We start from the raw sequence: 25,832 nt of genomic DNA, 5'->3' as shown, positions 1-25,832 counted from the left end.
CCAAAAAATCATAGAAACCATCAAACTACGCCCAGGATTTAATTTGAAATTAAATTTATTCTTTATCAACAAATTTATAAAGTACAACCTTACTACAGTCTTTGAGTCCAAGATATTTTAAATAGTATTTGGTCGCTGAGGAAGACATAAGTTATAGTAAGCATCGTTGTTCCAGAAGTCTGGACCCTTCCATCCACACCAGCCCTAGATTTGGGAGAAGGGAAAGGAAAACCTTTTACAAAGCTATAGGACTACATGATTGAAACTGTAACATTTTACAATCCTGCTCTGTCAGCAGGGTCTTGGAATAAGGCTCTAAATACCTATATAATTCAAATATTTGAGTTCCTGTAAAACATAGAAAAGTAGCTTATTTGGTTCCATTTCAGACAATTTAAAAATTTTTAATTCTATGATATTTAATCATAGGAATCATTAAAAATGAAAAGCTTCATTATGGTACTGTTACTCAATACCACATTTTATTGATTTTAAGATGCATAGTTTTATAATTCTGTCAGTCGATGGCGTGTGATAGTTTAACTGGCATCTGTCCATAACAAGACTGTATAGACAGTGCAAGAGACTGAACTAGAAAGCGGGCCTCCCCAGCCACCAAATCAGCCACTGCCTTGATCCTGATTTCCCAGCAGTGGCATCTCAGCAGTGATACGTGGCAGTGAGAAATCTGAGATTGCCCTTGGAGTTGCATTCTATGCCCTTCATTTTCCTCAGGCTGTAATCATGCCACTTTACAATTTTATGTCAGTATTAATCCTTTTCCCCAGCAGAGAAAACTGCTTTCAAACAAAATCTCATTGTGAATATAGAAGTTTATCAAATTTCTTCTAAGGCCATTGATTTATCAATATTTTCTTAAAGACCCAGCTCACAACTTGTCTGTGTTACATCATTCTGAAATGAAATGCTTTGTTTGCAAATACTTGTGAGGAGACTAGTGAGGATTCAAAATGCCACCATGTGAGTGACAGGTAGTAGTTTTACCCCTTACCCTACCTAACTGGGAAGCTGCTGGGCATTCTGGCAGCGACCTGAAGTCAAAGGTCATAGTTCCTACAAGAGAAGCCACCGCAATGAGAAGCCCGCCCACCGCCCACCGCAATGAAGAGTAGCCCCCGCTTGCTGCAACTACAGAAAGCCTGCGTGCAACAACGAAGACCCAACGCAGCCCAAAATAAAATAATTTAAAAAAAGATTATTGCTAATCACAAAAAACAGACATCTCAAGTTAATGCTTAAAAAAAAAAAGAAAAAACTAGCAAAGCAGAGTGTAGCTCTCAGAGAAAGCAAGTAGGGACAATGCCTTACTCTATCTGATTGCATCAGAAAACTCTACCTAGATAATTCCATTTAGTCCAAAGTCTGTCAAGCCAGCCAAAAAGAAGTAATTTTCTTATCTGTATTATTCCTCTAATTAAAATCCTAAGGCCTCTCACTGCCTTTAAGATAAAATCTGAATGCCTGGCTCCTCAGCCTGGCTCCCGGCGCCCATCCCCCATTTACCTCCTGCCTGTCCCTCCGGCTATCAGCCACACCGCTTCACCAGCTCTAATCATGTTAAAACTGCCACAGCTCCTGGAACATGCCCTGCTTTCCTTTCACTGTCTCTAAGTGATGCCTCTGCAGGAGCAGCCTTGTGAGCTCCAAGACCCAATGCAGCCAAAAAAAAAATAAAAAAGAGGGCCTCCCTGGTGGCGCAGTGGTTGAGAGTCCGCCTGCCAATGCAAGGGATACGGGTTCGTGCCCCGGTCCGGGAGGATCCCATATGCCGCGGAGCGGCTGGGCCCGTGAGCCATGGCCGCTGAGCCTGCGCATCCGGAGCCTGTGCTCCGCAACGGGAGAGGCCACAACAGTGAGAGGCCCGCGTACCGAAAAATAAAAAATAAAAATAAAAAAGAGCAGAGAAACCTTTTTATGGGTACTAATGATATTGACTTAAGTGACAACATGACAAAAATGAAGGGTAGTGGATAGGATATATTCATTGGCTTATAGCTGGAAAGGCTGTATGCATTCTTTGTAATTTTAATATATTTGGCAAAGAATATAAAACTTATTTAAAACAAGTGTTATATCTTATAACACTTGCCTCCTAAAGATTTAGTACTGAGTTTCATGAAAATTTAGTACTAATTTCTCATGAAAACTCAGTACTAAGTCTGAATTAGATGCCTATAAATTAATTTAATTTATACCTCCTTTAGCTGGTAGTTTAAGCATCAACAAATACTCTTAAATCTGTTTCAAATATAACTCCTTCATAGAATGAGATGAAGTTATATGTAAATAAATTAAAGGCAGTCAAGCCTCCATAATGTCCAGCATACTGCTTAGCTAATTTCTGGTTAATTCTAAAATTATAAAGGTTATATACTCCACCCTATTTCAAGGCATTGATATATCTCACTATATTTATATTTATGCAAAGCTGTAAGTCTCCAGACGAATATATTTATGACTTTCGCATTCTATTAAGTTTAATAACTGAGAAAGTCTTGATAAATCTAAGCTAAATTTTGTCTTTCACAATTTACTTTAGTGCCCCCTTGTCCTCTGTGTCTAGAGAGACAGTTACTCATCTCATCACAGCCTTAGACTCCCTCCTTACAGGGAGGACCCCTGCCCTCACTTCATAATCCATCTTTCTGTTAGCTGCCAGTTTTCTATCCTTTGGTTCTGGGTTCTTTGCCTTGTATCTAAATTTGTGTTAAACAGACACTTACCTTTTCTAAAATAACTTGCAGATCTTCAGCGCCTGTATAATGCGGATCTAAAATCAGAAATTTTATCTGTCCTGTAATCTCATTCCATGCAACTCCTAGTATTGTGTGGGCCAAAACTCCTCCCCCTATTGAAGAGGAAATATGAAATGAGAGGGCATATATTAATCTCAACTTCCCTTTCAATTTCAATAGATTATTTTGCCTATTAATTGATCTAACAGCATTAAAATCAACTGGCGTACACTGTAAACGACACAATGTCAAATATACTCTGAAAAGATAAAATTACACCTTTAAGACAGAAAAGAAACAATCGTATCTATAATCATATTAGGTTTATATTTCACTGCAATATCCATGGAATTACCTAGACTGAATTTAAAAAGGGCCACAGAGGGTCTAAACTCCACCCAATGGAGTAACAATCACTGCTGTTGGTACCTCTCTCAGCAGCTGGGCAATGCTGCCTCTGCACTGAGTACCTCCAATGGTGCTGCCCATCTACTCTTTCAATACTTTCTGTATTTTGCTGAAATCTGCCTACCCGCATTTCTTACACACCAGTCTTACCTTGCCTTCTGTCATCACAGGACAAGTCTTACTTCTCACAGAATCGTGAATCTTTAGATCAGCTAATCCAATCCTCTTATTTTACAAATAAAGCCCAAGAGGTTAAGCAATTTGCATAATGTCACACAGCCAGCCAAGTTAGTGCTAGCCATGACTTCCAATGCTCAGCTCAGGGACCACTGCCTCTTTTCCATTCTGCTCTCAACTCTTCAAGTATGTGAACACAGTTTTCATTTCTCTTCTTAGCCTTTACTACTTCTGGTTATTATCCTTTTTGTAACTTTCCTCCTACCTTGGAAATTTTAAAATAATATCCAGAGGACAGTATGCATGATGTAAAAGCTAATTTTAATATGTTTAAAAATGACTGATTTTATATGCCATTACATATTTTTATTAACTGTAAGTTTCACATACTCTCCACTCTACCAAAAGAACCTGAGATATCCAAACACCTTACCGATCATTACTGGCGTTCCTTCACTCTGGAAATGATTAACCAGTTCCCGTCCCTGAGAGGCCATTTCAGAACCTTGGCTAGAAAGAAACCATTTTCTATCAGATGAACTATTTCTAAGATAGTTGGGAATGTATGAATAATGTTTTGCTGTGCCAAAACTCATTTTTTAATCACCATGTGCTTCACTACTTAATCTATCACTTATTTGTTAGCACTGATTTCCACAGCCAATCCAAACTGCAATTGTGAAATCAGAGGTATTAAAGTACTTGGACAATAAAAATAGTAACACTATAGTTAGCAAGGTTGTTGTAATAGAAAATGTATTGAAAACATAAGCTCATTAAAAAAAGGAGTAAGCTAGTAATGGTCATAGATATCAATCTTATATTAATATTTGCTCATATTTTAATACTAGAATTGTGATTAAAATATATTGGAAAAGATAAAATGAATGTATTATTTGGACACATTATTAATTTATTAAAATCTTAGGAAGAAAAAGAGTAGGAGATAAACAAAAAGGTCAGTCATAGATCAACATCTGATTTTTTCCTTTCAAGATGTCTCTGCCTTAGGCATTAAAAAATTAGACTTTCTGGGGACTTCCCTGGTGGTGCAGTGGTTAAGAATCCGCCTGTCAATGCACGGGACATGGGTTCGATCCCTAGTCTGGGAAGATCCCACATGCCACAGAGCAACTAGGCCTGTGCGCCACAACTACTGAGCCTGTGCTCCCTAGAGCCCGCGCACCACAACTACTGAGCCCACGTGCTGCAATTACTGAAGCCCGTGCGCCTAGAGCCCATGCTCCACAACAAGAGAAGCCACCTCAATGAGAAGCCTGCGCACTGCAATGAAGAGTAGCCCCCGCTCACCACAACTAGAGAAAGCCCATGCACAGCAATGAAGACCCAATGCAGCCAAAAAATAAAATAAATAAAAAACTAAATAAAAAGAAAAACAAAACAAAAAAACTAGACTTTCTGTAACTCTACTCAAAACTGACATATTTGCAAGTTTTCCTCTTCCAGACTAAGATTAGGCCTAGAGCATATAAGCAGATACCACAAAGTTTACTCATAAACTCAAACATCTTCTAAAAAATAACAAAAAAATTTAGGGCTAAAAAAATGAGATTTATAAAGCAAGGAGGCAATGTGGAGGAAGAGAAAAGAGTGACAACAAATGTGGGGGAAAATGCGCTTTTTCTTTTAATAAAAATGACAAATTCTCTTTGAAATGATTTCTCAGATTTCTTAAAGTGTCCTTACCTGACAAACAGTATTTTTGAAGTTATACCAATCAAATGGTTCAGTACCAGCTGCACCTCGATAGATCCAATCCACTGCCGTGATCCGACAAATGTTGCTGGTTTGTCCCCAGCATCAACTAGAGCCTTTGTGTATTTAAAAATACAAAAAGATCCATACACAAGACAGCTATTAAAAATTACGTTTAGGGCATTTTCCCTGATTACCAGTATTTATATTTTTTTCCTTCAAAACAGAAATAAGTCTGCACCATGAGGTAGGAATAATTATTAATGGTATATTAAGGGTTAATGAAACATCCAACTGATTACAATTCAAAATGGCATGTTCTGTACCTGCTGAATTTCTCTGTGTGTTGGAATGGATCTCTCTGTGTATCCCTGGTGTTTGAACCAAGAGCAGATAGTCTGCAGAGACCGATAAGCACAGCCCCAGCCATTGTCATCTATCCGATCCTGCATATAATGATGGTAACCATATATGCCCTGGACCACAGAAATCTATATAAAAAGAAGAAACATAGTAAAATATTAACTTAAGATAGATGTATATATTATATTACACATACACATACCGAGTCATTTTACTATTCTCGGAGCTAGACTTACTTTAGTTCCTTATAAAAATTTTTTTAAAGAAGAGGAAACACTCCCCAACTCTTTCAATGAGCCAGTATACTACTGATACAAAAGTAAAGTAAGAACAGTATGAGAAAAGAAAATTACAAGACAATATCATTCATGAACACAGATGCAACAATCTTAACAAAATATTAGCAAACTAAATCCAGCAGAGAATAAAAAATAATAATTAATCATAACCAAACTATCATGAATGCAAATCTAATATTGTTTGGAGATTTCCATTGGAAGTATTTAGGAGTAAATAGCATGATGCCTGTAATTTTCTTTGAAATGGCTCAAGGAGAAAAAAGGAGAAATGAAGCAAATATAGCAAATTGTTGACATTGTTGCATATATGTAACAAGAGACATATACAGTAACGTTCATAGCAGGGTTGTCTAAATAGCAAAACAACCTGGGAAAAAAAATCATACCAAGGTATATTATCCAGCAATAAAGATAACTGAACTACAGTTATACACAATACCATGGATAAATCTTAGCTACATGATATTGAGTGAAAAAGCAAGTTGTAGAAGACTACACACAGAATGACACCATTTTGGTAAAACTCAAAATCAAGCAAGACTAAAAGCAACATTGTTGAGAGACATATATGGTGAAACTATTAAAAGAAAGCAAAGTGAATGATGAACCCCAAACTCAGTATAATAGTTCCTCCTGGTTGTCGGGGAGGCAGAGGAGTGGATAGGAAGGAGAACACAGTCAGACTGGCCACGTCCTAGTTCTTAAATGGGGCAGGGAGCTCTCCAATATTGATTTCTTTACTGTGCTTTATAACTTACATGTATGTTACATGCACACATTAAGTATCATATAATAAATATTAAGAAATATATAAATGCTTCTTGCATTTTTGCAATACAGATAACCAACCCATTTCATTGCCAAAAAACAATCAGTATTTATTCAGTACCTTCTGAGTGTCCCGGTGCTTAGTAAAGAACTATTAGGAATGAAAAATGAATATATGATATAATACTTACCCTAGAAGAGTTCCAAATATAATCTGAGAGAGAAAACATTTATGTAATAATCTACGGGAAAACCATCAAGAGTTATGTTGCTTGTTAGAGACTCTACGTTTTGTATTTCCTATTCTATGATTCTATGACTGTGACAGAACAAGATTTTCAATCAGGAACAGGTCTCTCAAGATTTCCTCCCATATAAGCAGAATAAGTGAAATCATTCAATGTCACTGAAACGTTGACTAAAGTCTCATTTGTATGCATGTAACGGTGAGTGCCCAGCCAGGGCTGTTCTATGCGAAGCTGGTCTGCCCATAGCTCTCGCAGGTGAAGCTGCTGTCCCAAGTGCTTGCTGATGGCCAGAACCGGAAGCAGGCCCCTAACTGCCCTAGGGTCAACGTTGTATCACGTACTCATCTTTAATTCTTAAGATTTCCTTACAAAGCACCTGGAGACTCAGCAGGTATTGAATAAATGCCATGACAAGATGGGCCAATCAAGTTTTCTCTTATGGGAATTTGTTTGTTTGTTTGTTTGTTTTTGCAGTACGCGGGCCTCTCACTGTTGTGGCCTCTCCCATTGCGGACGGACGTGCAGGCTCAGCGGCCATGGCTCACGGGCCCAGCCGTTCCGCGGCATGTGGGATGCTTCCGGACCGGGGCACGAACCTGTGTCCCCTGCACCGGCAGGCGGACTCTCAACCACTGTGCCACCAGGGAAGCCCCTCTTATGGGAATTTGAATTGAGAGGTGCAGAGTGAATCAGGCAGTAAGTGCAAGGAATGAAGCTGAAACAATGCATGCAATGAGCAGCTCTGAGGGAGAGTAGGAAAAGTTATGTCAGGCTGAAAAAATGAGGAAACAGAAGACGGGGCTGGGAAAAGGTAAGAGTAAAGGGAAGGAACAGGCCAGTTAGGATCAAAAGCACCCCCAAAGAAAGCTGAGAAATGCCATCCAGGAGTAAGAGTAGGCCTTGAGACCGAGGCCAGTCACAGCGCTGCTTTGTTCTAAGAGGCCCAGCTGTACGATTCCTATTCTTGGTTGCCCATGAGATCCTCTCTTACTAGCCTGCATGCATCCTTAAAGGAACCCTTCCCCCACACTCCTTTTCTGAGCTACCTTTAGTGAAAAGATCTACCCCTTACAACTAGGTATGTGCTGTACAGGAAACATGTAGTGCTTTATTAGCCTTTTCCTACAGTGTGAGTTGTGTAGAAATATGCCCTTAATTAGCATGATTTCTCAGGTTCAGAATGGAAATAAAGCGGGACAAGCCTTTAAAGAAATTAAGGAATGGAATTTTAGTAAGAGAAATGTGCTACACACTATCTATTCCTAACCTTTTTAGACCACTGTGAATTACTGCTATCTTAAGCAATGATCATTAAAAGAAAAAGGTGGCAAAGTATGTTTTAGGGACGATGATACCCATTATGAATTGATCCTTACAACTTCCACTGGGTACAGACAAAAAACAACTAATGACACTTATGATCAATTGACTCACATAAAGAATTATTAAACTCACCATACCAGTCTCTATGTTAGGTGGATTGAGATAAGTATGTGGATTTCTAATGTAACCATCTTTGTATGGTTCATCTGGAAAGTGATAAGCATTAGACCTTTTGAAATAAGGTCTGTCATGAGGCAGATTGAAGAGATCGTGTAACTCCTAAATGAAATCAGAATCAAGAGGAAAGAAGAGAAAAAAAGTTAAATGATTAGATTCCTAGTCAATAAATAAACTCAAACTAGATACAAAACAGAATATTTACTATATATTGGTTATAAACGTTATCAAATGCACTTATGATTTAATTCACTAAGGTCAAAGAAAGTGAGATTTAAACTAAAACCAAAAAAGATTTATTTTTGTTTATCTATGTATATGGATAGAAACTGGAAGGGAATGTAGAAAAATGATAATAATTCGTTAGAGTAAGAGAATTGAGATTATTTAAAATTACTCACTATAACACACTCTGTTAAAATACATCCAGGCTAAAGACTGGTTTTGAAACAGCCTCATAAATTATAATTAACAATGATATAATTATATCAAAATATTAAAAAAAATCATGCTTAGAGTACTTAACAAATAAAAGGGGTAGTGATTAAATTAGAGATTGGTGGCATGAAACCAACCAATATGGCATCAGAATAAAAATACACATACATGTTTAAAAGGCAATATATTCCTGAATGTGTAAAAACATGTAATAGTTACTTTGAAAAGTCTGACATCTTCTTTTGCTATTTCCTATGTATTCTAGCAGTTTGAATGGGATCATTAGCTTATGTAACTGTTGCCTCTGCAAATCAATTCATCTGGCACTTACAGAGAGGTACAGAGGGTTACATTGTTATATCTCTTTTCAGGGACAGAGACTGGGAAGATAGTCCCATGGTATAATTTGATGGATGCCAGGCAAGGCCACACATCAAAAATATGTACTCCCAAACCAGTTATTTTGCCAAGAAATCTCATTTCTTTGAATGCTGATCATGTTTTCTTCAAAATGCCTCTAATAAAACCCAAATAACCCTGGGATGTGGGGGATGGAGTAATACTATAAATCCTAATTAGAAATAGCATAAATCCTAATTTCCCTTCTCTGACTCTAATCTTGTCTCTTTCACAAATCTGGAAGTAACGGAAGAGAAAAGGAATATATTAAATAACACTCATCAGCTGCTCTAGGCATGTAAGCATCTTTTCAGTTCTAAATTTCATTACAGAAAAATAACATATGAACTACACTGAACATATGAAATTAAAATGTTACATATGGTTTAGCAAAGTATTTTTTCATTAATAATACTTAAAAAAAGTTATAGAACAGAAATTAAATAAGGTGTAAAGCTAATAGTCTGCGTCCACACTTTAAAATTAAATCACAAAACAATGTCCATTTATTAGAAACACATAATTAAACACAAAATGAATCATAGCTGTATTTTTTTTAAAGAAAAAACGAATTGGTTTCACCTTTCTATAGGCCTGCAGCTGATCATCTGGAATTCCTGATGGATATGAAATTGTTACAAGATTTTTTTCCCCTGGTAATAAAAAGTGCAGTGGTTCAGGGACCACGATAGATGTTCCTTTCATGTATTTCAAAATGCATTTTTCCATATCAGTTAGTTGATTATGAATTGCATCAACTAGACATTTACGAACTCTGAGGGGGGGAAAAATATATAAGTGCATTAACAAAGTTATAGTAGTTTATGATACATGAAAGTGTCGAGTGACTATATTCCTAATATATCCTCAATTGGACCAGGTTTATTAAAGGAAGTCTAAAAAATGAAAAGTTAAATGTTAAATAAACTAAATTTCCTCTGTGTAGATAAAGGGAAAACCCTACAGGTTTTGCATATTACTCTACTTCCTCCAATAAACATCTAATTACTAGATGACTCTTAGTTTAACAATAAACAAGGAGTAAATCACAGTAAAAACAACAACAACCCTGAATATGCCTATATGATCATTTAAAATGAGCTCTGATTACTTTGGGAGAGGATCCTCATTTAAACGTGGCAGTAGTATTAGAAAATACCTACTTTCCCCATGTTTCTTCTGGAGCAACAGATACAACTGCATCAACTGGTAAAGTCATATTAACATAGTGGTGTCCTCCACTTTCTCTTTCAATGATGGGTGTTACAGCTGCCAGAGGGGTTGACATTTCCAGCATAAGATCTATATTTACTATTTGATGCTATAAAGATAAACAGTAAAAGTTAACTTATAGTACATTGAACAATAATATAAAAGGTAAGTAAAAGGATTTTTAAGGACCATATAAGCTATAATTACAGTAAATTACTGAAAAGCACAAATCTTAGCTTAAAGAAAAAATCTTCCCTGCTTCAAAACAATCTGAGGAGAAGGGGAAAGTGAGTGGGAAGTGAAGGTGAAATCAGATGGATCACGTACTGATAAACATTAAAGTTAGGTTCACCAGGCTTCATTTAACTATTTTCCCTACTTTTGTATACATTTAAAAATTTCAAAACAAAACAAAAAAAAATCAAATGAACAAGATACAGTAACCACACGCTGAAGCAACGTTTAAACGTATATTATGACTATATACCTGTGGTCTAAAGACATAAAAAACTATAAACAAATACTGAACTCTATTAGTAGGTTTGATTTTGATAGTGGTATGGGAAAACAATTCTGAAAATGATTTCTGTATACGAAACAAATTTAGCAAAATATTAAGAGTACTGGAAGCCAGGTTTCTCACTGGAAAGAGGTCAGGAATTGTGTGAGGCTGAAGTAGAACTGGAGGTATAATATGATTTACAGATAAATGTGGATGTATGTGTTATTTATGTATAGTATGTATATATACATGTGTGTGTTCCTTGGGGAAATGGCTGATTCCTGAGCTAGAACAGGGCAAGTACAAGATGTGTCTGGAACATCCTGTGGAAGAAAGTAGCAAGTACTCAAAAATATGGTGTCAAGAGGACACCGGAGCCAGCATGAAATTTCTATTGGCCAAATCTTAGAAAATGTGAGCATCAACATAACTAAGGACAGTAACAGTCACAGATAACTCTTTGCATAAAATAGGAATCCACGCTTCCATGCAGTTAATAAACAAACAGGGAAATGGAAAATCTCCCCCTCACAGTATAATGTCATCTAATAAATGTAAAAGGAAACAATAGACTTAGAAAAATCACTATTTTGCAACCATCAGATGAATGCTAAGATTCTGGCAAAAATTATCAATTGATGTTAGAAGTGATGGGTAAAAACGTGATGAGGAACAGGATATATATATAAACTCAAGGTATCTTCCCACAAAATACTTACTAATTATAAGGGCAAAAAATAGTACCCTCACCGTGGAGAACACCGGCAGGTACCACATTAAATGATCAAAGTTAACAGCACTAATACAAGAACCAACTGAGCATATGCTTCTTTCATACGACGTGCTGAGAAGGACACACATTACTTCTGTGGTATTCCTACCAACAATGACCACATGAATCTATCATGAGGAAGCCTAAAACAAACCCAGACCCAAACTGAGGAACATCCTGCAAAAGAACTGACCTGTATCCCTCCAAATGTCAAGCTCCAACGACTGGTAATTCTCAAATCCTTACCCATAGCCCACAGTTCTTTTGTACACTCCACATTTATAAATCTAACAGCTCATGTGGACCCCCTCACTGCTGTCTAAAACATAGTGTGACCGAAACTGACCTCATGTCTTCCCCATCTTCCATCTTTACCCAAGCAAGAAGCTGGTCATCCCACATCCAATTAGTTTCCAAGTATAATCTATTTGATCCCCTAAATAGTTCTTGTATCCATTCCCTCCTCTTTATTACCGTAGCTACTGTTTTGGTTTGGCTTCTCCTGAGTGGTCCCTGCCCACATCTCCAACCTCACGTCCACTCTATTTTCCTTACTAGTCTGGAAAAACACTAAAGGTATACTAACTTTGTACAACTTCCTGCCTTGAAGCAGCAGCTCCATTTTTCATCTCCAATATCTGGCAAAGTTTGTGGCATGTGGCAGGTACTCAATAGTACTGGTTCAAAAATCAACAGAACCAAAACAGTGTGAAGAAAAGTAAATCATTTATTATTTACTACCTCATATGGCATAATGTATCACTGTCATGTTTCAGAATGATCCCTTTTTATTTGTTTTTAAATAATTTGTAAACAGAATCAAGCTGTTTTATTTCTGTGGGAGCAAACAAAGCATCCAAAAAACCCATTTAAGATATATATTATAATGGGACAAAAGTTTAGATATGTACACCAGAGATATAACCTCTGGCAAGTCACTTAATTTTTCTGGACCTGAATAATCTGATCTGTAAAAAAAATAAGAAAGTTGGGTTAAGTAATTTCTAAGATCTCACTCAACTCCAAATTCAAGGATTGAAAATTTTTATCACTAAGAAGACAGGTGATTTGCTTACCATGTCTGACAACTTTTTGTCTTTCTTCCTCATGAATTTTCGTTTTGTATCTTCTTCCTGTTCAAATCTAAATTTTTAATACACAAAGATGTTTACCATACGAAATGATGTTGTGAAAACACTTCTAGCCATCTCCAAGCATACTCACTGAATAAAGCGCATTATGTTCTTACAGGTGGAACTATCAGTCAGTTCTCCTGGAATGGTGTTCATGTCACTGTTAGGCCATATGTACACTGAACTGTGGCAGATTCTGAACACAAGTGCATTTGAAGAAAGCTTGGTTGACAGGTCACTCAACATATGTTTTAGTGCTTTCTTGATAAAAATTTCTAAATTAAAAGAATATAAATAGAATAAGAAAAATTGTAAAGTTTTCAACATGAATGCTTCCAAGCACACAAAAGTACAGCACAGTAAAACTGACCCCAAATATCCATTCCCTATATTCAATACTATAAAAACATTTTTTTTTGCCTTTTTAAAAAAAAATTGACATAAAATTCATAGACCATAAAATTCACTGTTTCATGTGTACAATTCAGTTGCTTTTAGTATACGACAAGGTGTAAAATCATCACTATTTAATTCCAGAACATTTCATCACCCCCAAAGAAACCCTGGCCTTACCAGAGGTCATTCCCTATTCTCCCATGGCAATCACTAACCTACTTTTGGTCTCTATAGATCTGCCTATTCTGGACACTTCATATAAATGGAATCACACATTACGTGGCCTTTTGTGTCTGGCTTCTTTCACTCGGCCTAATACTTTCAAGATTCATCCATATTGTGAATTCATCCATAGCATGAATTAGCACTTCACTCTTCTTTATGGCTGAATAACACTCCATTGTATGAGCAAAACATGTTTTGTTTATCCATTCATAAGCTGATACACATTTGGGTTGTTTCTACTTTTTGGTTATCATGAATAATGCTGTTATGAGCATTTGTGCACAAGTTATTGTGTGGACATACGTTTTTAATTCTCTTAGGTGATCATCTAGGAAGAATTGCTGGGTCATACGGTAACTGTCTTTTTGAGGAACTGCCAAACTGTTTTCCAAAGAAACTGCACCATTTTATATTCCCATCAGCAATGTATAAGGATTCCAATTACTCTCAAAATACTTTATTACTTATAGCAATAAAACTGTTGAATGAAATTTAAATTTCTTTATAGTTCTATTCTTCCTTGGACTATATCCTACTAAGACTGTACAAAGTACTGTGCTCTGAAGTCACAGTTTTTTTCTCTGTGTGGTATGTCATCAACCTGATATTTGTCTGACTTCATTTTCAGGGATTTCCTTTTTACTTTATAGAATTTTTTAAATATGAAAAACATTTTCATGGTTCCAAAGTCAAAACTATAAAGAAGATATATCTGAAGAAGACAATATTTAAATACTTGTCCTAGCTTTATACTCCTAAATCCTAAACCTACTTAACCTTGTGATTAAAATATTTATTTAACTATCACACTGATATCTTGATAAATAAATACCTTGAGATTGTGGTAGAGAAAAGATTACTTATAACAAGTCAGATTAAAAGATATCTTGATATGTTTCAGAAAGCCAGATTTAAAGATTTTTAGCTGCACTACAAAAGACAAACATAATTCCTGGATTACCTTCTGTTTATCCCTGAAGGACCATGAGGTAAAGTACCTAAATAATTGTGATGTCTTTAAGTTAAGCACCTTCTGCCCCTCAATTTCCTCATTAATGATTCCCTTCATTGAGTGTTTCAAAGAGTTTGATACAGGAGGAGGAATACTATCAAGTCAGAAGACAAGCTCAAATACATTAATTACTAGGTAAAAAGTATCTGTAGTCTTTACATTTGAAATTACATCATTATATTTGGTGACTAATATATTAGTTATACTTTGCGATAAGTTCATAGCAAAATATACCTTCAATTTTATTAAGTTGTAAAATGTAAGGCTTTATCCATACAAGTAACATATTAAGGAACAACAATACTTTATTGATAAGATAGGCCTAAAAGTGAGTTTTAGTCCTTGCAAAATGATTCTCATCTTGATGGCACATTAGAGAATCACCTAAAAAGCTTACTGATGCCCGAGTCTCTGTCCTTAGAGACTTTAATTGGTCTGGAAGTGGGAATTAGAATGTGGACTAAGATTGAGAACAACTGTCTAATATGAAGGGATGGGTCAGAAAGAACATTCAGCATTCACTCCCTCTTTCCAAAGGGCCAGTAAATAATCGCCAGCTGGTGATCTCCTTCAAGGAGCTCTGACACTGCTTATTCCTTATCTTTCTCAACTTCTTTGTGGCTCCTGACACCATTGATCATGCTTTTCTTGAGTGATTTCATTTAGTATCAAGGTATTAACTATCATCCTTGAGAGACATTAAGTTCTCTTATCTCCAGTTCTGACCACTCTCCCCTAAGTTTCAGACTCAAATTACCAAATGCCTGTTGGGAGTTGGCACTTGGCTTACTGTGGCATCTCAGATGAAACACATCTCAAACACAGCTCCTCATCTTCTTCCTCTGTTATTCTTTGCCTCAGTTTGTGGCAGTAGTCAGAAACAGGAAGACATCCTAGAATTTGGTTTATACAAACACTGCTGATTTTTCTCCCATAGAGCTTGCCTACCATTCCTAAACAACATGACATTCAAGAGAGTGGGCTCTGGAGACTCAGGGTTATGTACAGTTGTAAGTCTACAATGTACAAGTCTGGGTGCCTCTTTATATTGTGCTCATGGTGGATATTTATATTTATCATGACAATTTTCTTTGAGAGGGAAGTAAAATTTCTTAAGTAAGGGGATACTTCTTCCTAATGTGCACAGAGAGCCCCATGGGCTAGAGGTGGTGGGGAACAGTGTCTAAGTTTAAATCCTATTTATATCACTTACTAACTATATGACCTTAGACAGTTTATTCATCCTATCTCTCAGTTTCATGTGCAAAATGATAAGAATCTCACTATATTTCATAATCAACTTTATAATAAAAAAGCAGAGTATTTTAGCAGACCTACCATTAGGAGTAGCTAGCTGAAAAGCTAGATCAAGGCCACCTCTCATTCTGAAGAGCATATCCATAGTCTCTGAAATAACCTAAGACAAATAAAACCAAAATTTCATTGTAAAACAAAAACTCATCCTCATATAAATTACAATTGAACTGAATTTAGGTTTAGGCATTAATTAACCTTGATTTTTCAAGTTATTTCACGAGTTAATTCCTTGTTTTATGGAGAAAAACAAAACACTCTAAATTCTAAATTAGAGGTTCTCAACCTTTGTTCCACATTGAAATCACCTGAGAAGTTTAAAATACTGATTCCTGGGCTACACCCTCCGAGATTCTGATTAATTGGTCTGGGGAGGGTTTGGCACAAGGATATTTAAAACGTCCTCCATGTGAATGAGTCTAATGTGAAAAGGTTGAGGACCACAGCTCTAAGAAAGTATTTCTAAATTACAGTTTTAATAATTATAGGGTTTAACAATGACATGAAAAGATCAATGGAAAATAACTAGTTTAAGAATGGGACAAAAACACTGACCCTATTATGATAAGAACTGATGGTCAAGACAATGAGAGGAAACTAATATGTCACTGACAGTGGGAGTATAAACTCTTAGAATTCTTCATAGGGTGATATGGCAATAAGAATCAAAAGCCTTATATTCACGAGCAGAAGCAAGAAGAACTACAATCCTGCAGCCTGTGGAACAAAAACCACATTCACAGAAAGATAGAGAAGATGAAAAGGCAGATGGCTATGTACCAGATGAAGGAACAAGATAAAACCCCAGAAAATGAAGTGGAGATAGGGAACCTTCCAGAAAAAGAATTCAGAATAATGATAGTGAAGATGATCCAGGACCTCGGAAAAAGAATGGAGGCAAAGATCGAGAAGATGCAAGAAATGTTTAACAAAGACCTAGAAGAATTAAAGAACAAACAAACAGAGATGAACAATACAATAACTGAAATGAAAACTACACTAGAAGAAATCAATAGCAGAATAACTGAGGCAGAAGAACGGATAAGTGACCTGGAAGACAGAATGGTGGAATTCACCGTCATGGAACAGAATAAAGAAAAAAGAATGAAAAGAAATGAAGACAGCCTAAGAGACCTCTGGGACAACATTAAACACAACAACATTCACATTATAGGGGTCCCAGAAGGAGAAGAGAGAGAGAGAGGACAAGAGAAAATATTTGAAGAGATTATAGTCGAAAACTTCCCTAACATGGGAAAGGAAACAGCCAGCCAAGTCCAGGAAGCGCAGAGAATCCCATACAGGATAAACCCAAGGAGAACCACACTGAGACACACAGGAATCAAATTGGCAAAAATTAAAGACAAAGAAAAATTATTGAAAGCATCAAGGGAAAAACAACAAATAACATACAAGGGAACTCCCATAAGGTTAACAGCTGATTTCTCAGCAGAAACTCTACAAGCCGGAAGGGAGTGGCATGATATACTTAAAGTGATGAAAGGGAAGAACCTACAACCAAGATTACTCTACCCGGAAAGGATCTCATTCAGATTCGATGGAGAAATCAAAACCTTTACAGACAAGCAAAAGCTAAGAGAATTCAGCATCACCAAACCAGCTCTACAGCAAATGCTAAAGGAACTTCTCTAAGTGGGAAACACAAGAGGCAAAAACAAACCCAAAACAATTAAGAAAATGGTCATAGGAACATACATATTGATAATTACCTTAAACGTGAATGGATTAATGCTCCAACCAAAAGACAAAAGCTCACTGAATGGATACAAAAACAAGACCAGTATATATGCTGTCTACAAGAGACCCACTTCAGATCTAGGGACACATACAGACTGAAAGTGAGGGGATGGAAAAAGATATTCCGTGCAAATGGAAATCAAAAGAAAGCTGGAGTAGCAATACTCATATCAGATAAAATAGACTTTAAAATAAAGAATGTTACAAGAGACAAGGAAGGACACTACATAATGATCAAGGGATCAATCCAAGAAGAAGATATAACAATTATAAATATATATGCACCCAACATAGGAGCACCTCAATACATAAGGCAATTGCTAACAGCTATAAAAGAGGAAATCAACAGTAACACAATAATAGTGGGGGACTTTAAACCTCCCTTACACCAATAGACAGATCATCCAAAATGAAAATAAATAAGGAAACAGAAGCTTTAAATGACACAATAGACCAGACAGATTTAATTGATATTTATAGGACATTCCATCCCAAAACAGCAGGTTACACTTTCTTCTCAAGTGCGCACAGAACATTCTCCAGGATAGATCACATCTTGGGTCACAAATCAATCCTCAGTAAATTTAAGAAAATTGAAATCATAACAAGCATCTTTTCTGACCACAACGCTGTGAGATTAGAAATGAATTACAGGGAAAAAAACATAAAAAACACAAACACATGGAGGCTAAACAATACGTTACTAAATAACCAAGAGATCACTGAAGAAATCAACGAGGAAATAAAAAAATACCTAGAGACAAATGACAATGAAAACACGACCATCCAAAACCTATGGGATGCAGCAAAAGCAGTTACAAGAGAGAAGTTTATAGCTATTCAAGCCTATCTCAAGAAACAAGAAAAATCTCAAATAAACAATCTAACTTTACACCTAAAGGAACTAGAGAAAGAAGAACAAACAAAACCCGAAGTTAGCAGAAGGAAAGAAATCATAAAGATCAGAGCAGAAATAAATGAAATAGAAACAAAGAAAACAATAGCAAAGATCAATAAAACTAAAAGCTGGTTCTTTAAGAAGATAAACAAAATTGATAAACCATTAGCCAGACTCATCAAGAAAAAGAGGGAGAGGACTCAAATCAATAAAATTAGAAATGAAAAAGGAGAAGTTATAACAGACACCACAGAAATACAAAGCACCCTAAGAGACTACTACAAGCAACTCTATGCCGATAAAATGGACAATCTGGAAGAAATGGAGAAATTCTTAGAGAGGTATAACCTTCCAAGACTAAACCAGGAAGAAATAGAAAATATGAACAGACCAATTACAAGTAATGAAATTGAAACTGTGATTAAAAATCTTCCAACAGGGCCTCCCTGGTGGCGCAGTGGTTGAGAGTCCGCCTGCCAATGCAGGGGATACGGGTTCGTGCCCCGGTCCGGGAGGATCCCATATGCCGCGGAGCGGCTGGGCCCGTGAGCCATGGCCGCTGAGCCTGCGCGTCCGGAGCCTGTGCTCCGCAACGGGAGAGGCCACAACAGTGAGAGGCCCGCATACCACAAAAAAAAAAAAAAAAAAAAAAAAAAAATCTTCCAACAAACAAAAGTCCGGGGCCAGATGGCTTCACAGGTGAATTCTATCAAACATTTAGAGAAGAGTTAACACCCATCCTTCTCAAACTCTTCCAAATAATGTGGAGGAAGGAACACTCCCAAACTCATTCTATGAGGCCACCATCACCCTGATACCAAAACCAGACAAAGATACTACAAAAAAAGAAAATTACAGACCAATATCACTGATGAACATAGATGCAAAAATCCTCAACAAAATACTAGCAAACAGAATCCAACAACACATTCAAAGGATCATACACCATGATCAAGTGGGATTTATCCCAGGGATGCAAGGATTCTTCAATGTACGCAAATCAATCAATGTGATACACCATATTAACAAATTGAAGAATAAAAACCATATGATCATCTCAACAGATGCAGAAAAAGCTTTTGACAAAATTCAACACCCATTTATGATAAAAACTCTCCAGAAAGTGGGCATAGAGGGAACCTACCTCAACATAATAAAGGCAATATACAACAAACCCACAGCAACCATCATTCTCAATGGTGAAAAACTGAAAGCATTTCTTCTAAGATCAGGAACAAGACAAGGATGTCCACTCTCACCACTGTTATTCAACATAGTTTTGGAAGTCGCAGCCATGGCAATCAGAGAAGAAAAAGAAATAAAAGGAATACAAATTGGAAAAGAAGAAGTAAAACTGTCACTGTTTGCAGATGACATGATACTACACAAAGAGAATCCTAAAGATGCCACCACAAAACTACCAGAGCTAATCAATGAATTTGGTAAAGTTGCAGGATACAAAATTAATGCACAGAAATCTCTTGCATTCCTATACACTAATGATGAAATATCTGAAAGAGAAATTAAGGAAACACTCCCATTTACCACTGCAACAAAAAGAATAAAATACCTAGGAATAAACTTACCTAGGGAGACAAAAGACCTGTATGCAGAAAACTATAAGACACTGATGAAAGAAATTAAAGATGATACAAACAGATGGAGAGATAGACCATGTTCCTGGATTGGAAGAATCAATATTGTGAAAATGACTATACTACCCAAAGCAATCTACAGATTGAATGCAATTCCTATCAAATTACCAATGGCATTTTTTAAAGAACTAGAACAAAAAATCTTAAAATTTGTATGGAGACACAAAAGATCCGGAATAGCCAAAGCAGTCTTGTGGGAAAAAAACGGAGCTGGAGGAACCAGACTCCCTGACTTCAGACTATACTACAAAGCTACAGTAATCAAGACAATATGGTACTGGCACAAAAACAGAAACATAGATCAATGGAACAAGATAGAAAGCCCAGAGATAAACCCATGCACCTATGGTCAACTAATCTATGACAAAAGAGGCATGGATAGACAATGGAGAAAAGACAGTCTCTTCAATAAGTGGTGCTGGGAAAACTGGACAGCTACATGTAAAAGAATGAAATTAGAACACTCCTTAACACCATACACAAAAATAAACTCAAAATGGATTAGAGACCTAAATGTAAGACTGGACACTATAAAACTCTTAGAGGAAAACATAGGAAGAACACTCTTTGACATAAATCACAGCAAGATCTTTTTTGATCCACCTCCTAGAGTAATGGAAATAAAAACAAAAATAAACAAATGGGACCTAATGAAACTTCAAAGCTTTTACAGAGCAAAGGAAACCATAAACAAGACAAAAAGACAACCCTCAGAATGGGAGAAAATATTTGCAAACGTATCAACGGACAAAGGATTAATCTCCAAAATATATAAGCAGCTCATGCAACTCAATATTAAAAAAACAAACAACCCAATCCAAAAATGGGCCGAAGAGCTAAACAGATATTTCTCCAAGGAAGACATACAGATGGCCAAGAAGCACATGAAAAGCTGCTCAACATCACTAATTATTAGAGAAATGCAAATCAAAACTACAATGAGGTATCACCTCACACCAGTTAGAATGGGCATCATCAGAAAATCTACAAACAACAAATGCTGGAGAGGGTGTGGAGAAAAGGGAACCCTCTTGCACTGTTGGAGGGAATGTAAATTGATTACAGCCACTATGGAGAACGGTATGGAGGTTCCTTAAAAAACTAAAAATAAAATTACCATGGGCTTCCCTGGTGGCACAGTGGTTGAGAGTCCGCCTGCCGATGCAGGGGACATGGGTTCATGCCCTGGTCTGGGAAGATCCCACATGGCATGGAGCAGCTGGGCCCATGAGCCATGGCCACTGAGCCTGCGCGTCCGGAGCCTGTGCTCCGCAACGGGAGGGGCCACAACAGTGAGAGGCCCGCGTACCGCAAAAAAAAAAAAAAATTACCATATGATCCAGCAATCCCACTACTGGGCATATACCCAGAGAAAACCATAATTCAAAAAGACACATGCACCCCAATGTTCATTGCAGCACTATTTACAATAGCCAGGTGATGGAAGCAACCTAAATGCCCATCGACAGACGAATGGATAAAGAACATGTGGTACATATATACAATGGAATATTACTCAGTCATAAAAAGGAAAGAAACTGGGTCATTTGTTGAGACGTGGATGGATCTAGAGACTGTCATACAGAGTGAAGTAAGTCAGAAAGAGAAAAACAAATATCGTATATTAACGCATGTACGTGGAACCTAGAAAAATGGTACAGATGAACCGGTTTGCAGGGCAGAAATAGAGACACAGATGTAGAGAACAAACGAATGGACACCAAGGGGGGAAAGGGGCGGGGAGGTGGGGATGGTGGTGGGATGAACTGGGCGATTGGGACTGACATGTATACACTGATGTGCATAAAACTGATGACTAAGAAGAACCTGCTGTATAAAAAAATAAGACAAAATTTAAAAAAAAAGCCGTATATTCACATTCTTGGCCTAGTAATTCTGCATTTAGAAATTTATTTTCTAAGGAAATTTGCAAAACACACGAAGATTAGGGTTTACAGATGTTAACCTGTCAACAAGAGGAGACTGATTAAATGATTATGAATATTATACAGTAATGAAAAATAATGCTTTATAAGAATAGTTAATGTCATAGGAAAATGCTTGCAACTTATAAATGGGGAAAAATGCACTTGTAAAGTGGAATCTATTAGCAGTTCTTAATTTGGGTCCATACATTGCAGGTAGTTGACGTATGACAAAGACATATATCATTTTGCTGGGGGAGAGGAGTGGGAAGGAGGAAGGGGTTTCAAAGATTTCATCAGATACTCAAAATATGTCCCAAACAGGCTGAAGAACCATACTACACAGTAAGAACCCTATTTTGAAATAAATGAGTAAGTACTAACATTTACTGAGCCCTTAAAAAGAAAAAGGCCCTATGCTAAACGCTTGGACATATATTAACTTTGATCCTCAGAACATTACAAAGTAGGTACCATTACTATTTTTCTCATTTACAAGTCCTTGTCACATTGTTTTTTTTTTTAGCCGTGCCACGTGGCATGCGGGTTCTTCCCCAACCAGGGATCGAACCCGTGCCCCCTGCATTGGGCGAGGAGTCTTAACCACTGGACCGCCAGGGAAGTCCCCTTGTCACATTTTTTTAAGGGTGACTGATTTTATTTTCCATAAATTGTAACCTGTTGAAGGGCCATGCCCTTTTCCCCAATTATACTTCGTGGAGTTTACCCTAAAGAAATAATCAAGAAAGTTCAGACAAATTTAGCTTGAATGTTACCCACTTATCATAGTGTTATTCATCATAGCAAAAAGCAAGCAAACAAAAAACCCCACCTAAACACTATCAATAACAAGTCTGTTAAGCAAATAAGTCAGTTAAATACTATGCACCTATTTGAATAAAAAATATTTACTGGCACCGAAAAATACTAAAGATAAGGGTTAAAAAGACAGGCAACAGCAACATTTAACTGTTACTTTCTGTATGACCTTGTAACTAATCACTCAAGTCTGTCTTCTCTTCTGTAAAATTGGAAAAATATACAACTTCACAGGGTTGTTGTGAAAGCTCCATAAGAGATCTTATGAGAATGCACTAGAAGCTCCTTACACTTCTGAATTGAGATCCTTTCTGAAGAAATAATATTTAAACTGAGATCTGAGGGGTAAGTACGTAAGAGGATGAGCAATTCCAAAGGAAAGATGGGGGTGCAGGTGGACAAGCCCATTCCAGGCAGGGGCTCAGATTGGTGAAGGCCTGCTTAAAAGACCACTTAAGAGACCACAGCAGATGGTTAGATCTCCCGGTGCCAAGGACAAGGATAGTTAGAGACAGTGACGACTGACAGCCATTTAGAAGTAGATTCCATAGCATTTGATGAGTGAACAGATGGTCAGGAGTTGAGAAAAGGGCGATGTCAAGGATGATTTCCAGGGTTTTGGCATAACAACGGTGGGGTGGATGGTAGCGCAATGAACTGAGATGGGGATCACTGGAGGAAGAGCAGGGGTGGGACGAGGGGAGGTGGGAATGGTGAGTCAGTTTTGAACTTGCTGAGTCTGAAATACATATGAGCCATCCAAGTGGAGGTACAGTTTAGTAGATATGAGGATCTGGAGCTCAGAATACATCTCTAAGCTGGAGATACAAATTTTGGACAAAGCATAGGGTGTTAAGAAAAGTACTTAACGCCACGTCTAGGATACGGATTGGAGGACGTGCTTGAGCAATTGAGAGGGAAACCAGGGGAGTGTGACATCACAGCAGCTAAGAGAATACAGTATTTGCAAAGTCACTCGTATCTTTCCCAGGTCCAATCCTTCCTCGAAACCTTCAAAAACGCCTCATAATTCTCTCGTTCTCAAAATGCATGCACAAGTAGAAGGTGCAGGGAGCGCGTATCCAAAGGCGGCTGCGCTGGGGCCGGGGGTTTAAGGTTGTGAGGGGCAGTTTCCCTCCGGTCCTACCGGGAAAGGCCGAGGACAGGACGGCCCAGACCACGGAGTTCGCAACTACCACCGTGGGCCCCGGGAGAACCAGTTATTTCAAGGGCCATAAAGGCTCGTAGCAGCTAGTGAAGTCTGAGGGGAAACGCTGGGGTGGGGGACGAGCACGGGTACTCACCATGGCGGGTACGTGGAGCTGAGACGGGCGCCAACAGCCGGCCAAGCACAGGACGCTGGCCCGGAACTGGCGTCATCGGGGGCGGGGCTTGGGAAGACCGACTACAATTCCCAATACGCCGCGCAAACATACGTCACGGGGCGTACCACCACGCCACATCTCGCGGATGGGTAAAGGGCGGGAAGCAGAAGTCTCCATTTCGGTAAATTCTGTTGAGTGCGTCATTCGTTTCCTGCAGACACTCTTACGTCTTTCTTGATGCGGATTCGAACCCTCCACGTATCCTCCCGTAGGGTTCGTTCTTGGAATGGATTCTTCCATAGCCGGGGTAACGCGCCGCGGCGCGTTACCGCGGCGAGCAGAGCGTGCGGAGCAGCCTCGTAGCGAGGTCCAGAGCGGGAAGCGCTCTTGAGGCGCTGGCTCGTGTTCTCGGTTGCTCCTGCGGCAGACTTAGCCCGGGCTGGAGCTGGGACGCTTTGATCTCGCTAGTCGGATTGGGTGCCCTTCTCAGAGGTGACTTGGTCCTCGCAGACGTCAGGTGTTGTCCTTTAGATACCTACATACTCTGAACCTCCGTTTCCCTAATGGGACATCATTTTCCTCATCACCTCAGCCAGTGTTCTGTCCCTCCTTCACACGCCGCCCCGCCCCCCCGGCTCTTTATCCGTACCTTTCGAAGGGAACTTGAACTGTTCCACTGTGTTATATTTAATTATGTTTTGTTTACTAAACTGTAAGCTCGCTACGGGCAGGACCTATGCCTTTTAAAATCTCAGTTTTCCTAACTTCTACCAGCGAGTCCTACTCACAGGAGGGGGTTTGCAAAACGTTAAATAAGTGAATGAGTGGTTTTGTAAATGTTGCTCAAGAAGAGTTAAGTAGTGGACAAATTCAAGGCAATAACTCCTTGTCTCCCCCTCCTTTTCTTTCTTTTTTTTTTTTTTTTTTTGCGGTACGCGGGCCTCTCACTGTTGTGGCCTCTCCCGTTGCGGAGCACAGGCTCCGGACGCGCAGGCTCAGCAGCCATGGCTCACGGGCCCAGCCGCTCCGCGGCATATGGGATCCTCCCAGACCGGGGCACGAACTGTGTCCCCTGCATCGGCAGGCGGACTCTCGACCACTGCGCCACCAGGGAAGCCCCATTGTGGATTTTTGTTTTGCTGATCTTTGTTTTTATCTTGCCTAGACAGTTGTCCTCTCTTCCCATCCCCTTTGTGAACAAATTTCACCAGGTGGCACATTTCTTACATACATTTAAACTTGAAAGAATTCAAGAACTATAGGGTAATACCTATGTGTGTGGTGCATTCTGAAAAAGTAAGTTATAAATTTTAATACAAGGGACAATGCAGTATGTTTACATAAAATGATTTAAACTGAAAATGACTGCCTTACGTAATTAAGATCTTTGAACTTCTCAGAAGAAGGATGTTGTTTACACAGTATTTATACCACACTATACAGTAATAATTTTATTATCTAAGACAGATGAATGGCAGTGCAACAGATACGCATTTCCTTGTAATTTGTGGATACTTCACCTGGACAGTCAAGGGGAGGGTTTGTGGTGATAATTTTGAATCCCCATTATTCCCCCTCAGCCCCACAAAGTAGATTCTTTCCCCACATGGTTTGAGACTGTTGTTTTATGATGTAACAATATGCATGTTAACTCTCAGACTGCAAGTAATTTGGACTGAAATTTAGTAATCACCTTTTCCCTAAACTTTTCCCCTGTATTTTTCAGTGTAGAGTAGGATTTTGCTATAGAAGAAGTAGCCCTCAGGGACCCATTGAAGTTACCTATATAGAGCACAGCACCACAAGAAGCAACC

The 25,832-nt window shown here is 38.2% G+C and overlaps 1 protein-coding gene across 1 annotated transcript; it reads right to left on the bottom strand.

The window, feature by feature from the left end:
* Positions 1–51: 51 nt before the first annotated feature.
* Positions 52–15,735, bottom strand: UFSP2 (UFM1 specific peptidase 2). Its single transcript, XM_079726518.1, has 11 exons — positions 15,663–15,735; positions 12,783–12,966; positions 12,635–12,701; positions 10,236–10,393; positions 9,655–9,847; positions 8,191–8,337; positions 5,384–5,548; positions 5,049–5,173; positions 3,775–3,851; positions 2,745–2,869; positions 52–204 (listed from the first exon to the last, which is right to left on the bottom strand). The coding sequence occupies exons 1-11, from the start codon at positions 15,724–15,726 to the stop codon at positions 118–120; spliced, it is 1,392 nt and encodes a 463-aa protein (XP_079582644.1). The 5' UTR covers positions 15,727–15,735; the 3' UTR covers positions 52–117.
* Positions 15,736–25,832: the final 10,097 nt, after the last annotated feature.

The sequence above is a fragment of the Hyperoodon ampullatus genome, assembly GCF_949752795.1.
Source record: "Hyperoodon ampullatus genome assembly, chromosome: 20".
NCBI classification, from domain to species: Eukaryota; Metazoa; Chordata; class Mammalia; order Artiodactyla; family Ziphiidae; genus Hyperoodon; species Hyperoodon ampullatus.
Note: the sequence above shows the minus strand (reverse complement) of the source record. Positions and strands in the feature narration are given on the sequence as shown.